This window comes from Solanum pennellii, chromosome 12, assembly GCF_001406875.1.
Source record: "Solanum pennellii chromosome 12, SPENNV200".
Taxonomy (NCBI): domain Eukaryota; kingdom Viridiplantae; phylum Streptophyta; class Magnoliopsida; order Solanales; family Solanaceae; genus Solanum; species Solanum pennellii.
In genome coordinates, this window is record NC_028648.1 from 79,105,101 (window position 1) to 79,119,649 (window position 14,549).

General features: G+C 33.4%; 2 protein-coding genes and 1 non-coding gene across 3 annotated transcripts; 2 read left to right on the top strand and 1 right to left on the bottom strand.

Moving 5' to 3' along the window:
- The first annotated feature begins 523 nt into the window (after positions 1-523).
- LOC107006054 (RING-H2 finger protein ATL54-like) lies at positions 524-1,272 on the top strand. Its single transcript, XM_015204698.2, has one exon. The coding sequence runs from the start codon at positions 664-666 to the stop codon at positions 1,204-1,206; it is 543 nt and encodes a 180-aa protein (XP_015060184.1). The 5' UTR covers positions 524-663; the 3' UTR covers positions 1,207-1,272.
- Positions 1,273-6,741: 5,469 nt separating this feature from the next.
- On the bottom strand, positions 6,742-8,764 carry LOC114075375 (transcription factor bHLH94-like). The gene is made up of 3 exons (XM_027913833.1): positions 8,615-8,764; positions 7,488-7,886; positions 6,742-6,849 (listed from the first exon to the last, which is right to left on the bottom strand). Exons 1-3 carry the CDS (start codon positions 8,762-8,764, stop codon positions 6,745-6,747), a joined length of 654 nt encoding a protein of 217 aa, XP_027769634.1. The 3' UTR covers positions 6,742-6,744.
- Positions 8,765-10,357: 1,593 nt separating this feature from the next.
- On the top strand, positions 10,358-10,437 carry TRNAL-UAG. The gene has a single exon. It is a non-coding gene; the product is annotated as a tRNA-Leu (tRNA).
- The last annotated feature ends 4,112 nt before the right edge of the window (positions 10,438-14,549 follow it).

Here is a 14,549-nt window from a genome sequence, read left to right on the forward strand (position 1 = left end):
TATATATATATATATATATATATATCCAAACACTATAAAAATGTTTAGAAGCTATTTCAATTTTGTCATACTTAAACTAAGTCAATTTAAAAATACCCTAAGAAGTCGTTAGGTGTTAGGTATAAGGTATAAGGTATAATAGTTTCAAAAATAAATGTAAGAATATTTTATCATGCATTTGATTGGAGGTATTATGAGATTATTTATTCCATCATTTATACTTTAGTGATGAATAAATTATTTCATGTACACAGTAAAATAACTTATCCAAAAATTATAAATCCCGAAATAATTTCTTTACCCCAAAACAACCCCCAACTGTTGTTTTGTATCACAATTATTATTATTATTATTATTATTATTTTTATTATTATTATTATTATTATTATTTATTTATTTATTTTCTTATTTTTTGTAAAATCAAACGTGCTATATAAATTGGGTGGAGTAGAGTTCTTCAAAAAATTATCTAGCTACGCTTCCTAGTTGACAACTACACATTATTGAGATACAATTTATATACATGGCTCACAATGACTTCTCAATTAAATCATCATCATTTTCTATCCACAACTTAACCTAACTTCATTATTTTTATTCATACCAAACACCCCCTTTCCAATATATTCACAATTTTTTTTTCTTTTGATCTTGTCATTGGCCATGAGGCCAAGAATGTTATTTCCAACTTCAAACCAAACTACAAATTGCCATAATGTTTGTGACTCAACATGTCCTTATGGTTGCTATCCATACCCTAATATAAACTTTTACATCCCACCACCACCAACACCAATCGAATCGAACAACAAAGTTGTTCAGAACATTTTACCTTATATTATTATATCCATCGCGTTATTTGTTAGCTTGTTCCTACTCCTTACCTACTACATAATCGTAGTAAGAAATTGCTCGAATTGGAATCGTAGAAGAACGAGAGGAGAAGGCGATGACGATGAGTCGATTATTGATCATCCAATTTGGTACATCAATACTATAGGAATTGAAGTTTCTTTCGTCAATTTGATTACAATTTTCAAGTACAAAACAGGGGATGGTTTAGTTGATGGAACAGAGTGCTCCGTTTGTTTGAATGAATTTCAAGATGACGAATCACTTAAGTTGTTACCTAAATGTAATCATGCATTTCACATCGATTGTATCGATACGTGGCTTAGATCACCCATCCACGAACAAGGATTATGATAGAGTTGTAAATACTCTTTCATACTTAACCATAAATATTAAGTTCGAGTCCATTTTAATACGAAATCGCTTTCGTGAAAAAAATTACTAAATTAATTTACCCTACCCAGCTCCTCTCCCCCTTGGCCCAAATTATTTGGGTGGAACAAGAGATTCCAGCAAGGCACCCTGTTAATTAATTGGAAATAAGAAATCTAATTAGCACATTGCAACATGCTCATTAATATCTACGTAATTAATCTTTGTTTTGGAAAATATTTTGAATTTTATTTTATTTTATTAAGTTTATTAAAAGTGGTATAGTAAGCTAAGATAACAAACATTTAGAACTCTTGATTATTGGATAAGAAATAAATTATTTATATATTAAATTTTTTATATAATTTATATGACGTTTGATAGATAGATAAAAATAAATTATTCATGTATAAAATGAATAAAATGTTTAATTGGTAATCTAAAAAATTTGTAAAACTAATATATTGATAAATTATGAAAAAATATATATATATTATTGTATATGGAATAAAAAATACATTGAATTATGTAATAAGTCAATTTGATTAACGTAGACTTGACGATCCCCAATTCTAGACTTGTTCTCCTAAAAATGACTAGATTAGGTAGACTTCATAAAGACAATTAAATGTGTGAATATATCTTCTAGGCTAGCTAGGTTTCATTAAGATGACAAGTGGGGTTTTCGATTCTTCAGTTTCATTCTTTCGAACTTTGATTTGATTTTTAAAAAGTTCGATTCATTTAGTTCGATTTCTTAATTTGGGAATGGGCTATTGGCTTACGACTTGATTTGAAATTTATGGGCATGAGACTTTGGATTCGAGTATGAAATTTGAATAATGATTATTAAAATTTTGTACTATCGAAGAATCAAATAAATAATTTCAAGGTCCATTAAACCTAAACATTTAGAAAAATTATATAGAAACTGAATTAAAATACCAAAAATTGAAGAATAAAACAAATTCAGTTCGATCTAAGTTTTCAATATTTATGCCCACCCTTAGGTGAAAGGGTTTGGACTTTGGACTAAATCTATCTAGAATTTCAAATTGAAGGAATATTGATTGCGAAGAATATATGTGACCCACATGGTCTCAGCAGCAAGAAGAGCAAGGGCGCGGTATTCAGCTTCAGTCGAGGACCGAGAGACCTTGGGTTGTTTTTTTGTACACCAGGAGATCAGGTTCGGCCCCAAAAAAACGAGAAACCCCGATGTAGATTTTCTGTCATTTTTATCATTCGCCCAATCTGAATCTGAGAAACCCCGAAGCTCCAAGTCCCCGGGTCGAATGAGTAAACCACGACCAAGAGTGCCAAAAATGTACCTGAGAATGCGTTTTAGACAATGGTAATCATGTTCACTTGGTTGATGCATGCGCTGAGCAACTCGGTTGACAGCAAACTGGATGTCAGGACGGGTAATGGCCAGATACTGTAGAGCCCCAATGAGGCTGCGGAAGTGGGTGATATCGGCAAAGGGGGTGTCGGCTCCATTCGTAGACGAAGAGACTGCCATCGGTGTTGGTTGACTGGTGCATTTTTCCAGTCCAGCTTTCTGCAACAGATCTCGAGCATATTTTGACTGATGAAGAAACAAGCCGCTGCCTGTCCGAGAAACCTCCATTCCCAGAAAATAATGTAACGGGCCAAGGTCCTTCATTTTGAAGGTAGTATGCATAGCTCGAGTGACATCCTGAATGAGAGCTGCAGTAGAGCCTGTAATAATGATATCATCTACATAGACAAGAAGAATGACTGTACCGTGTGCTGAATGTCGAGTAAACAGACTCGTGTCGTGTACGCAACACGTGAAGCCGAGTCCCTGGAGGAACGTTTTCAGACGTGTGTACCAAGCACGGGGGGCTTGCTTGAGCCCATACAGAGACTTCTGGAGTTTGCAAACATGTTGAGGGAAGCGGGGATCAACATAGCCCGGTGGTTGCGTCATGTAGATAGTTTCATCAAGCATGCCATGAAGAAAAGCATTGGAAACATCCAACTGATTGATGAGCCAATTGTTGCGCACGGCGAGTGACAGTACCAGGCGAATGGTTTCCTGCCGAATAACAGGACTGAATGTCTCGGAGTAATCAAGCCCATACTCCTGATTGTAGCCTTTAGCAACCAAACGAGCCTTGTACCTGGAAATACTGCCATCTGCATTGTGTTTAATTTTGTACACCCATTTACAGCCCACTGGGTGCCGCCCATGGGGCTTAGGTACAAGAACCCAAGTTTTCTGATCAGTCAAAGCCTTAAACTCGTCATCCATAGCATGACGCCAATAAGCATTTTTTGAGGCAACAGAGTAGGTTGTTGGTTCACTATCGGGAAGGGGTGTATTTGGTAGTATGGTAGCCTGAAAGGTTTTGGGTTTAAAGATACCGGCTTTGCCACGGGTTAACATGGGATGAGTATTGGGGGGTGGCACGGGCGGTGGTGATTCGGGGGTGGCCGGGAAGGACCCAAAACGGATCGGGCTGGAGATGTTGTGGGTATGGGGTGGTTCGGGTTGGTTGTGAGTGTGGGTGGTGGTTGCGGGTGTATTGTGGGTGACGGTCGAAGGGGTGATGAGGGGTGGTTGGGTAGTGGGTGGAGGTGTGGGGGAAGGTGGTGAGGGACCCTGTGAGTATGTTGGAAAAAGGGGAAGGACGCCAATGAATGATGTATTTGTGGAGGAGGAAATAGACTCGTAGGGAAACTCATTTTCGACAAATTTGACATGACGAGATATGTAGACTTTATGAGTTTGTGGGTCAAGACAGCGATAACCCTTGGAGGTAGGATGATAGCCCAAAAAAATACAAGGACGGGATCGGGGTTGTAATTTGTGAGTAATATGAGGGCGTAGCCAAGGGTAGGCAAGACACCCAAAGACGCGGAGGTTGGTATAATTGGGAAGTTCTTGGTAAAGGAGTTGATAGGGTGATTTGTTGGAGAGGGTGTGACTGGGCATTCTGTTAATGAGGTAGTTTGCGGTGGCTAGAGCTTCTACCCAAAAGGAGACAGGGAGATGAGATTGATGTAGAAGAGTAACCACCGTTTCAATGAGATGGCGATGCTTACGCTCAGCCACCCCATTCTGTTCGGGAGTGTATGGACAGGAGGTTTGATGTATAATTCCCAGGGATTGCAGAAACTGGCCAAAGATGTTATTGACATATTCCTTTCCATTGTCACTTCGAAAAAGTTTAACATGAGAATTGAATTGTGTTTTGACCATTTTTTCAAAAGTGACAAAGGTGGTGTATGCCTGTGATTTGTGTTTTAGTGGGTACAACCAAGTGTATTTTGTAAAATCATCCACAAAACAAATATAATAGCGAAAACCAGCAAATGAAGGAACAGCAGTAGGACCCCATAGGTCAGAATGAATAAGTTGAAAAGGTGCAGTTGTACGCTTCTCAGATAAAGTAAAAGGTAATTTATGAGATTTAGCAATTGAACAGGAGTCACAATTGTTTACATGAATGGAAGAAAAACCTAATTGAGACATTAAAGAATTTATTATTTGAGTAGACGGGTGACCCAGACGACTGTGCCACAACAGACTGTGGCCATCAGCCGAAAGAGCCACCGGAGCCACAGGAACGCTTTCTGAAACTGGGTGGGCAGACGAACTTGTGCCAGGAAGAACGTACAGACCATGCTCACAGGGGCCCTGAAAAATCACCCTCTTGGTAGTATTGTCTAGGATCTGAAAATCATTAGAGGTGAACAAGAGTGAGCAATTATTGTCTTTTGTGAATTGGTGAACTGAAAGGAGATTGGATTTAATAGAAGGGACGTGGGTAAGGTTACCTAGGTGAAAGATAGCGGTGGGGGTTTTAATGGTACCCGTGCCAGTGTGAGAAATATTAAGGGACTCACCGTTGCCAACAGTAATACCATTGGAGCCATGATATGGATTTGGAGCGTTAAGCTTGGATAGATCAGAAGTAACGTGCATGTTGGCCCCAGTATCCAACAGCCATTCAGAGGAAGGGCCGGCTTGAGATGCATAATTGGCACGGTTATCACTATTTCGGCTCTCCTCATACCGAAACCAGCAACGAACAGCGGTGTGTCCTGTTTTCTGACAGATTTGACAAGTTGGACGATCCCGCTCGTAAGTGCCCTGCCCGCCGCTGGAAGATGACTGCCCGCCGCTGCCGAAGGAGTGCAGGCTGTTGTTGCTGCCGTGCTGCTGACCGTCGTACGGCGGACGACTGCCCTGCCGACCGCCGCGCCCGCGGCCTCCGCTGTTTCTGCCGTAGCCGCCGCGGCTCCCCTGCCGGCCGCCACCACGCCCCCCGCGATAGTTCTGGCTTGCGGTGAGGGCGGTGGCCGGCTCCATAACAGCGGCTTCTCGGAGAAGAAGTTTGCTCTCCAGATCCACGTTGATTTCTTCACTTTTTAGCCACGAGGAGAGAGTAGCCAGGTCAACGGGCGTTGGACTGATGCGAACCGCCTGTTTAATGGAGGAGTAAGCTGATGGGAGCCCCCGAACGACGCACATGACGAGATCTTTTTCGGGAATGATTTCGTTCACGGTGTCGAGGGCTGTGATGATGGTGGAGACCTCGTCTAAATACTCCGCCATAGTTTTCGTGCCTTTGGTAATTGTGTGGAGACGATCACGCAATTGAAAAATATGAGAGTGGGAAATTGATGCATAGCGTGTTGCGAGGGCCGTCCACAGGGCTGAAGCAGTTGTGTAGGATCGGACGTGTTTCTGAACCGTGGGAGAGATGACCGCAATCAAACATGATCGGATCTGTCCATCCACGGCTTTCCAGGCGGCATGGGCCGGATTGGTTTTTTCTGATTTGTCCGTGGCGGTGATGACTGCCGGCGGCGGTTCTGTGCTTCCATCGACGTATTTGAGAAGGTAATTGGCCTCAAGGGCTGTAAGAACGGTGATTTTCCATGTAGGGTAATTTATGTCTGATAATTTTTCGGGAATCAGGGCATGAAGATGCCTGAGAAGGAGTTTAACGCCAGAAGGAAGTGAATCGAGAGGATCCACCTCGGTTGTCATGGCTGCCGCCGCCCAAGAGAAGAGAGGGAACGATCGGTGCCCTAAAGAGAGAAAAAACCTAGAGAAAAGAAGATCTAGGTTTTCTGGCTCTTGATACCATGAAGGAATATTGATTGTATTGAAGTGTTAACCTAATAAAGGAATACATGGGAGATATATATAGGAGATATAGGAAGGAGTACTAATCCTAATAGGACTAGGATTAAGGAGTACTAATCCTAATAGGACTAGGATTAGTACACAGTAAATACTAATATTATTTAATACTATTATTTAATACTATCTGTTATTACAAATCAATTTGCCGCACATACACTAGGATTATTTTATGTGAAGAAAATTTAATCATTCTCCTTGAGACTATGAAAGGTAGTAATTATAAATTTATAATGATTAAGAAGGTAGTAGTAAACTAATAAAAATGATTAAAAGAAAGAAAAGATGATACATATAGAAATTAAATAAACAAAAGCTATTATATTGAGAAAAAATAATTAGTTTGAACTTGAAGTAGCCTCCTCTTCTTGAATTCTACCCAATAATTGGTTAACAGCATGAGAGATTTCTTCTATTGTTGTCAATTGGCACCCTTCCTCTAGCTGTTCCAAATTTTCATCCATATTTCACACAATATATATGAATTAGAAATATATATGAAACATATGATTTGTAAATGAAAAAGAATTTATATATATATATATACACACACTCTGTAGGTGGTATTACTATTTATCATGTCAAGATGGAATTTCGTTTTTTTTTTAAAGTGATCAAAAGCAAAGAATTTTTTTTATAAAAAGTTAGGGACAAGTAATGTTAACATCAAAAATTTGGACTTTCATGCATTTTGCACCTAATAGAGAATTTTGACAATCATATCATTTACAAGAGATTTTTGACTTGTAACACCAATAAGTATTGAAAAAAATTACACTATGACATCACACCAAATATATCTTTAGATAAATTTGAAAAGAAGATAAGTCATTTACTTTAACTAGTAAGAGTAATATTGTAATGTTAAAATTCTTGGAAGTTGAGTTAAATTCAAAAAACGACTACAACTATTTGTCCATAAAAAGTGAGATTAATGACCTAAAAAGTTAGGCTTATGTATTTTATTCTAATTTCATCATGACTCTTATGATGATATTATTTTAATTTAATATAAACACAGAATGCGAGTATATAAGTACAAAATATAATAGGGAGAGATATAAAAATAATAATAACAAACCTTAGCACTGATGGAGCAAAGAACAATTTGGTTATGAATAGTAGTGACATTAAGGTGAAGAATAGTTAGCCACAAGCATTGAAGGCCAACTACTATCTTCATGAGTTGTTTTGGTCTTCTCTTTGTGAGTATTTTGAGGTTGACATGACTCGCTACTAAGTTCATTTGTATGTCATGACTCATCAGTAGCGATCGAGATTTCTCCACTGCTACTGATGACTCACATGAACAATTCGAGTATCTTGGAAAGGAGAAGAAATCAGCAAAAAGTAATGATGATAATATATCATTTTTTTCGAGATGAGAAATTAATATTTTTTTAGCTTGTAGAAATTGGAGATTATGCTCTAGCTCTTTTACAAAGTTTATGGCTCCTCCAATTATTGATGCTTGGTCCGCCTGACATTAATAAAGATTTCTCTTTAATTAATTTCATCATAACTAAATAAACTATATAACATGATAAAGCCCTAGAAATACGAAAATATTATTAAAGAATTGGATGATATCTTTGTTGAATTTAATTAGAAAATAAAGTTATTTTAGATTGAAAATGAAATTGTATTTAGAGATGAATTATGTTTATGAATAAAAAATATTGTTTAACTTAAAATCCAACTCAAAGCAATATTAGTATTTTACTAGTACTTCAAATTTGATGGCCAAATTAGACTTGAATGTAATTGATATTCCTAGTAATTACATAGCTTAATTTGACCAAGTAATTACTTTAATCAACTTGAAAATAGATGTAATTTTATTTTTAAGAAACAAAGAAAAACTTCATTAAGAAAATAGTAATTGAATGTACATTTTTAATTTTTAAAGGTCAAATTCATCTAAGACGATCGATTGAATTAATTTTCATTAAAAAAAAAGGAGAAGAAGAAAACGAACTCTTTGAACATAGGAAGATGGGATCAAAGATTGAAGGATTGTAAGATAATCATTCATTTGTTTTCGTCGATTTCGCTCCATAGCTATATGTATCTCTGGTCTTTATTATTACATGTTCGTTTCCTTTTCTTCGTGCAACACCTTAAAGAATTTGAATTTGCTGATGAACCCTCCAAAAATAGCATATTATTACTATCCTCCTCAATAATATTGCAATCTCCTAATTTCACTTCATTTTGCATCATTGAACAATTACAAGATGAAGTGTACTCATAATTGTTGTCAAGAATATAACTTTCTTGCATTTCATAGCCATAAAATTCTTTACAAACATAGCCATTATATTGTTCTTGAGGGTGAACCACTGTCTCTAATGCCATGATTCTATTTTTTTTTATTTACCTTTTTCTCCCTAACATATGTTAAAAAATTGAAGGCCAAGAAAGTGAGAGAAAATAATTGGAGAAGAAAGAGAAGGTAAGAGAGCTCTTGAATTTGCACATTAAACTTTGTGGCTTTTGTAGTAGTATATGAGTTCAAAGCAAGCAAATAAAACTTGGGATTATAAGAATTCTTTACACAAATAATATAATTACGTACAATAACATATTCAGCGTAATTCAATAATGTAAATGCAGTCTCAGTTTTACCTTGTGAAAGTGGAGAGTTCAATAGACACTTAGCTCAAGTAATTAAAACATAATAAATCAAGCATGAAAATGGAAATCAATACGATAGTAAAGTACGTAGTCATGCTGAACATAATGGAAAAGAGAATACTAAAAGCAACATATAATACGATAATCAAAGCAATTAAAAATTCTTTACAATAATTTGTTGTGGGACCTAAGGTAGACTAACACAAATGAGCACAAGACAAATGCCACAATTAATAATTAATTAGTGAAAATGGAATTCAGACAAACAGGGTAATCCTGAATTTATCAAGTACACACATGAGCTGAAAACAAAATTAATCAACTATTACTGCGATTAATTAATTTTTAACATTTAGATTATATTAAATAATTAGCTTTGCAAGTATGACAACTTCATAAATGAAAGAAATTTGTACAAAATATTAGATATTAAAATGAGTGAAGCAACTTCTTCAATGGAACATTTATTTGGTTTTTGTTCTTCTTTAGCTATGTTGATTCAATTTCTTTTCCAAAATAAATGACATAATAATAAAAAGAAAAATCCAAAATATTATATATTCCAATAGGCACATACTTTTGAATGTATCATTAAAATATCAGTTTATTATATTCGATGAGGGACTTATTCAATTGAATACTTTATCAAGAAGACGATAAATAGAGGATAATGCAACTTAATTAACTCTTATTAATATTTTAATGCGATAGGTACGATTCCTTTTAGATTTTCTAAGACAAATTAAGCGATATGTACACACTTAAACAAAACTCATCAACAAGTTATGTGAAGTGGTAAAGTTTTCTTTATTTTTAATTATAGGCGGTGTTGAGTTTGAGTTTTTCGAAGATAAGAATCGTCTGTTTGGATGATTTTACCATCAAATTATCAAATTTAAAAGGAATATTTATGAATTAACTGGTTATTTGATAGCTGAATAAGAAACAAGTTATTCATGTATTAATTTTTGTATAACTTATATGATGTTTGATGGATAGAAATGAAATAAGTTATTTGTGTATAAAATTAATATGATGTTTGGTTGACAATTTAGCAATCTAATACATGTATAAGTTTTCAGAAATCTATGTCTTATTTTATCCAAATCTAGGAGATGGTAACATAATATCTGCATAACTAATATCGACGTACAATAATACATAATTTACTCACAACCAAACTATACAATATTGATACCGACGTAACTTTCAACAAATCTTTAAATTGACTAATCAAAGTTTTTTTTTCTTGGTCAAAGAGGTCTATACATTCTCAAGTAATAATAAATAAATTAAACAACAAAACGTACATACGACGGTTTGGCCGAGTGGTCTAAGGCGCCAGATTTAGGCTCTGGTCCGAAAGGGCGTGGGTTCAAATCCCACAGCCGTCATATTTTTCCTTTTTTTTAATTTTGTATTATAACAAATTATATTAGATTTTGTATTTAAATTTGTTTAAAGTAGAACCTATATATATTTGAACATATATTACTTTTTATTTGTATCCTTTTTTAAAGTTTTGTATTTAACAAATTAGATGGTGAAAAAAAATATTATAACAAATTAGATTAAATTCTGTATTATTTAAAGCAGAACCTATATATATTTGAACATATATTACTTACTTTTTATTTGTATCGTTTAAATTTTATTTATAACAAATTAGAGTTAAATTGTATTAAAATTTGTTTAAAGTAGAACCTATATATATTTGAACATATATTACTTTTATTTGTATCATTCAAATTTTATGAGATGTCCCCGAAGAGACTATTAGTTTCTATTTGTTCATTACACTTTTGTATAGTTATCTAGTAATCGAATTAGTTTGCTCGTACTACTTATAGCAAATATAACGTGAACTTAATTAAAATCAGTACAAATTAACTCAGACAACATCTATGATTATTAAAAGAATTTGAGAAGCAAAAATGACTCTTGAGACTCAGTAAGGTCCAAAGGATTAACATCTAAACAATCTTTTTGCCCTTGTTAAAAATCTTTGTTCTAATCAAATTTAATTTTGATTTGAGAATTCTATCAATAGAGCTATTAATTACAATTAATATAAACTTAGGTTTTGTCATTAGAGGTGTGAACACTAAACCCTATTTTCATTATGTTTCTACCCCTGTCTTTGTCAATTAAATCTTGAATTAGTATTATATTGTACATGTCCTTGTAATTACAACTCATCATCTAACAAAGAACCAAAATTACCCCTATTTTAGGCAATTTAATTAAATACTAATAGCATGTTTTATTAGCGCAAAGTATGGTTAGAGGCAGAAAATTGTCAATTCAGATGCCAAGAAGATGTACTCTATTTATTTCTTTAAGATTATGGGAATTTAGCTATAATTCTCAATTTATACTATTACTACTTTGTTTCGAGTTTGCACTTCTGTTAAGAAATAATGTTTGATACGAGTATTTTATGATGATATTTAGTTTTAAGTCTTGGAAAATATATAATTTGAAGAATACAGAATTTATGTGAAGGATAAAAGATGAAGAAAAAAACGGTTTTCTTTTTATGTGCTAAAATTGGCAAGTACTCCCTCCGTTTACTTTTAACTTATTCAATTTAAAAAATTAAAAAATAATTTATCATTTACAATATTATCACTGACGATTTCTTTGAAAATATACAATTTGAAGAATACATAATTTATGTGAAGGATAAAAGATGAAGAAAAAAAAATCTTTCTCTTTATGTGCTAAAATTGGCAAGTAGTCTCTCCGTTCATTTTTAACTTGTTCAATTTGAAAAATTAAGAAATAATTTATCATTTACTATGTGATCACTGAAACATTCTTTGATTTATTTGAAACATCATCAACTTCTATTAAATGCACAGATGAAAGCAAGATAAAATAATCATACATTTTATTTCTATTTATGTATACCTCACGTCAAACGACTTTTTAGTGACGGACAATAGCTGCAGTACAAGAGCATGTGGGCTCTTGGCTAGGCCTTGTAAACATAAGCCCAAAAAGCAACTGGACCTTTATCAATTGGCCATCTAAAACAGGAATTTACAAGGGATCTTTAATTTTGTCCCTTAAAGGGATAATTATATATAATAGAAATTTGATTTTATTGTGCCTCATAGCAAATGATTATCAAAATTCGTCAATTGCCTCTCTCCCAAAACACTCGCTCGCCACTCTCCCATTCTCGCTCGCCACTCTTCCTCTGCTCGCCTGTCTCGCTTTATACAACAGAAGTGTATAAATTGTATTTCTATTTTGTATAAAGCGAGAGAAAATTGTATATACACATGCAAAAACATATATCTTCGTGCTATACACATAATTATACAATTTACAAACATTTTACTTTGATTCAATTGTACACAAATGCAAATTTTATACAAATATTGCATCGAAAAAGGCCAGGGAATTATACAATTGCGAATTATACAATTGCAGTGAAATACAATTTTCTCTCGCTTTATACAACAGAAGTGTATAAATTGTGTTTCAATTTTTGTATAAAGCGAGAGAAAAACATATATTTTCTTCCTATACACTTATAATTATACAGTATACAAACAGTTTACTTTTAATTAATTGTATGCAAAACAAATTTTATACACATATTGCAGCGAAATAGGCCAACAAATGATACAATTGCGCATTATACAATTGCAGTGAAATAGGCCAGCGAATTATACAATTGCAGCGAAATAGGTCAGCGAATTATACAATTTAGGCCAGCGAATTATACAGTTGTATATGTATAGCGAATTATACAGTTATATGTTTGCTATGGAGCGCAATTATGCAAACTTTGTTATAGCATACAAATATGAATTTTTTGTTTGCTATATATGAAAGTTGCCCATTCTTAAATTAGTGGTGTTTAATTAATTTTTTATTCACAACACTTTTAAGTTATATAAAAAAAAGTGGTAACATATACTTGACACTAGAAAACAAAACAAAAGATCGTATGATACAAGGCAACCAAAATTCACATGACATAAACTCAGTCTCAGAATCGATAAAGCTATGACTTTTAATTCTCTAAACTTTTGTCAAATAGAATATCAAGGATACATATATTTTATTGAATATTGAAAGTACATATTCTAATGAATTATCAACACTTCTTTGCAAGAAACCCAAAAAAAGAATGGACATAAAAGCAACTTCTAGATCATGAGTAGAGTTACCATTATGAAGTCATGTGAGTTCGATTGAAGCTTGATTAATTTGATTCTGATGAATATAGAGGGTGAAAATTACGAAGGCTCATTATTATGGGAGTTTTGTTGCTTCATGTAATTTTAGATATGAAAATCAACTTTAGAAATATAGATTGTTGATAGTTATAAGTCGTTTAAACTGTTACAAAAAATTGATAATTGATGAAAAGACGATCTCGTTCACCTTTGATTATGTGTATAACAATGCGTATACATTGGTTATACATTTATATATGGTTATTCATAACATACACATCACCTATACAATGTATATATACGTACAAACGTGTTTTAAGGTGTATATATACTGTATAACAATAGATAAAAGTATACATATATTGTTCCCAAAAAAATGTGATGATTTCATTCACATGGTCCTATTGACCAGCACAACGTGGCTTTGTTCACGTTAGTAGTGAATTAGTGACTAACACAATCCCACTACTTTTAGTTGTGTTATATATATCTCAAGAAAAAACATTTTTGAAGATCAAGTGTTTGAAGAAAACTAGAGATGGAGACATTAATAATATGATAATAATGAAAAAAGTATATGATACAATTGATATCATTTTCTAAAGATACAAAAATCAACTAGTTGATCTTCTAATTTTTCACTCAAATATTGAAATACAAACTTGTTATATAATGAGTAGACGAGACCTATGATGGTATGGATCGAGATTTAAAACGTTTAATCTGATAATCATTGTAAATTGAATCTCTAACAACAAGCAAACTTCATTATAAAAATGTTCTTCTTATTTAAACTTGCGGCTTCTTTCATAAGAGACAAATATTCTTTTCGAAAAGACTCTAATTACTTTCTCTTTTTTTTTTAACTATTGTATTTGTAACTATATAGTATTAAAAAATTTGATGTGCTTATTACTTGATTAAATCGACCCTAAATTTTACTTTAGTCCCATTCTCAACTTTAATTTGTTTATTCATTTGAGGGTCAATTTTGATCTTAGAGATCCATGGGATTGTGATTGAACATCACTTTAAACTCAATTGATTACGATGTGGAATAAAATTTAGCTAATTATCATTAAAATAATTAGTAGTATCAAACGAAATATTCACTCAATTGTTTGACCTTTTATTCAACCGTAGAGAATGGATTATAAATTTTAGAAAATTCATTGAGTTGATAAAAAATATTTTAAAGCACTGTTCATTATAGTATTATATTATAATCCTGTAGGAAGAGTCTAAGCTTTAAGTTGAATGGTATTATAATCTTCACCAATCAGCATTTAAGGTGGAACCAGAAATTCATA